This window comes from Micromesistius poutassou (assembly GCF_964030765.1).
Source record: "Micromesistius poutassou genome assembly, chromosome: 7".
Taxonomy (NCBI): Eukaryota; Metazoa; Chordata; class Actinopteri; order Gadiformes; family Gadidae; genus Micromesistius; species Micromesistius poutassou.
The window spans coordinates 20,199,893-20,202,930 of record NC_140277.1 but is presented as its reverse complement, the minus strand read 5'-3'; the positions used below and the strand labels follow the sequence as shown (position 1 = coordinate 20,202,930).

The following is a 3,038-nucleotide window of genomic DNA, read 5'->3' as shown; positions in this document are numbered from 1 at the left end:
TCTCTCTCTCTGAGACCACCAGCCTGTCTCTCTCTCTCTGTGAGACCACCAGCCTGTCTCTCTCTCTATAGGAGACCATCAGCCTGTCTCTCTCTCTATAGGAGACCACCAGCCTGTCTCTCTCTCTCTGAGACCACCAGCCTGTCTCTCTCTCTATAGGAGACCATCAGCCTGTCTCTCTCTCTCTGAGACCATCAGCCTGTCTCTCTCTCTATAGGAGACCACCAGCCTGTCTCTCTCTCTCTGAGACCATCAGCCTGTCTCTCTCTCTCTGAGACCACCAGCCTGTCTCTCTCTCTGAGACCACCAGCCTGTCTCTCTCTCTCTGTGAGACCACCAGCCTGTCTCTCTCTCTCTATAGGAGACCACCAGCCTGTCTCTCTCTCTATAGGAGACCACCAGCCTGTCTCTCTCTCTCTATAGGAGACCACCAGCCTGTCTCTCTCTCTCTGAGACCACCAGCCTGTCTCTCTCTCTATAGGAGACCACCAGCCTGTCTCTCTCTCTCTCTCTGAGACCACCAGCCTGTCTCTCTCTCTCTGAGACCACCAGCCTGTCTCTCTCTCTCTCTCTGAGACCATCAGCCTGTCTCTCTCTCTCTCTCTCTGAGACCATCAGCCTGTCTCTCTCTCTCTCTGAGACCACCAGCCTGTCTCTCTCTCTCTCTCTGAGACCACCAGCCTGTCTCTCTCTCTCTGAGACCACCAGCCTGTCTCTCTCTCTCTATAGGAGACCACCAGCCTGTCTCTCTCTCTCTGGATGAGACCATTTAGGGAAGAGCGCTTCAGGCTCATTCTGATCATCTCCTCCCTGATTGGTTTGGGGAATCCATCTTGCCCATCAATCACAGGGGTGTGAATGCAGACTGCTGATTGGTGGAGACAGGCAGGGCGGGAGCAGAGAGGGAGGGGCGTTTCTCCAGAGTCATCCCTACACAACCACATGTACCATCACTTCACAACGTTATGGACAGATGTTGGAGTGGTTTCCTCTTGGCTCTCTGAAACATGTTAAAGGACCACCAGCTGTGGTGTGATCAGCCGTTACGAGCCGTTTTGAAAATGTGCCGCTTCTGACATCACAGGTGGGCGTGTCCACCTAGACGTGTGCTGATAGGTCAGTCCACCAGCCTACCCGGTGGACTGGAGCAAACGCTGCTCATCTGTCCGTCACACGTCTAGGTGGACACGCCCACCTGTGATGTCAGAAGAGGCCGATTTTTAAAACGGGCTGTAACGGCTGATCCCACTCACACCCGGTGGTGTAACATGTCCCCTTTAAATGAAAAGGCGTGCGGTTAAAGGCCAGCAGAGGGAGTGAGAGAGTGCAATAAATGGAGCTTTTATGTCAGTGACTGAAGTGTCAGACGTTACTGACGATTGGCTGGAGCGCTCCACCGGTCTGCAGGGGAAGGCTCCTCATGTCTCATACCTGATGAGAGAGTCAGCGCTCAGGAAAGGTGCCTCACGCTTCCCTCCTCGTCTCCTTGTCGTAGGGTCCGTGTCCACTGGCCCAAGGAGAGGACGTCGTCCCACCACTCACGTACCCCCCCCCCCCCCCCCCCCCGCCGCCGGGCTGGTGACCCTCCAACCGTCCACGTGGTCAGTGGTCATGAGGACCAGAGGGGGAGCAGCCGTCAACGCCACCACTCCCAGTATGTGTCTCTGTACTGGGACTGTTCCTACTCACAGTTCAACCCTAGGACGTCCTTAACTTAACGTTCCTGTAGGACGTCCTTAACTTAACGCTCCTGTAGGACGTCCTTAACTTAACGTTCCTGTAGGACGTCCTTAACTTAACGCTCCTGTAGGACATCCTTAACTTAACGCTCCTGTAGGACGTCCTTAACTTAACGCTCCTGTAGAACGTCCTTAACTTAACGTTCCTGTAGGACGTCCTTAACTTAACGCTCCTGTAGGACGTCCTTAACTTAACGCTCCTGTAAGACGTCCTTAACTTAACGCCATATGGGTCCATACATAGTGCAATAATGTTTGGGTCGTGACTTAATGAATAATGATCGTATGGACCGAGGCCTACTGGATTATTAGAAAGAAATAAATGTACAGACAATAAAATGTCTGTCCAGCATGACCATGAATCATGAAGCCATCATGCTACCTATTATAGTATATAGTACACAGTATCAATATATATATATATATATATATATATATATATATATATATATATATATATATATATATATATATGTGAGCACACTACAATACACACGGTCAGTTTTAAATATACATTGGTCATTCAGCCCAGTGTAACGGTGACTCCTTTGTGATGTAACAGAAGGACGCGGAGCGCGGTGGAGCTGTGAGGGCCTCATCAGCTCTGACCGGCCTCTGGCTCCTGCAGCTCATCACTCAACATGTCGTGGCTTCTGGAAGTTCAAAGGTTAACTCTTGCCCTCACCGGAAAACCCAGAAGCCAAAGCGTGGTCCCTGGGTCTGCGTCCGTCTGCCTGAGGGCAGGAGGCTGGAGGCCACAGCCAGGTCATCAGACATGGACCTTGAGCTTGTCTGAGGCACCAGGGCCGAGCCAGGGTTCACCCCAGACCAGAGCCCCCGTCTCCTCCGTCTGGTCCACCTAGGACCAGGTGTACCATGAAAGTATTTGCCAATGTTAAACGCTCATTAAACATCTCTTACCAGAGGCAGCAGCAGCATACAACAGAAGGGCAGCAGCAGCGCCCGACGCCTGATCACCTCTGGCAGAGGAGAACCTCCACGCTTTGAGTCAGCTTCCACCACCGCGCCACCGCTGGGTTAGCCCCCACCTCGAACCTCAGCCTCAAGCCTCAGCCTCCTCTGCTTCTGGACCAGTCTACCACCAGCCCTAGAGTCTGTCTGTCTGTCCTCACCAGCCCTAGGGTCAGTCTGTCTGTCCTCACCAGCCCTAGAGTCTGTCTGTCTGTCCTCACCAACCCTAGGGTCAGTCTGTCTGTCCTCACCAACCCTAGGGTCAGTCTGTCTGTCCTCACCAACCCTAGAGTCTGTCTGTCTGTCCTCACCAGCCCTAGAGTCAGT

At 52.7% G+C, this 3,038-nt stretch overlaps 1 protein-coding gene across 1 annotated transcript in view; it reads right to left on the bottom strand.

Moving 5' to 3' along the window:
• The window catches only part of LOC311350639 (cadherin-5-like), a gene marked incomplete at its 5' end in the record, with an annotated part of 52,458 nt that extends 49,942 nt beyond the window's left edge, over positions 1–2,516 (bottom strand). The window contains 1 exon segment of the mRNA XM_084470702.1: positions 2,425–2,516. Coding sequence (XP_084326828.1) covers positions 2,425–2,516 — 92 coding nt within the window.
• Between the last annotated feature and the right edge of the window lie 522 nt (positions 2,517–3,038).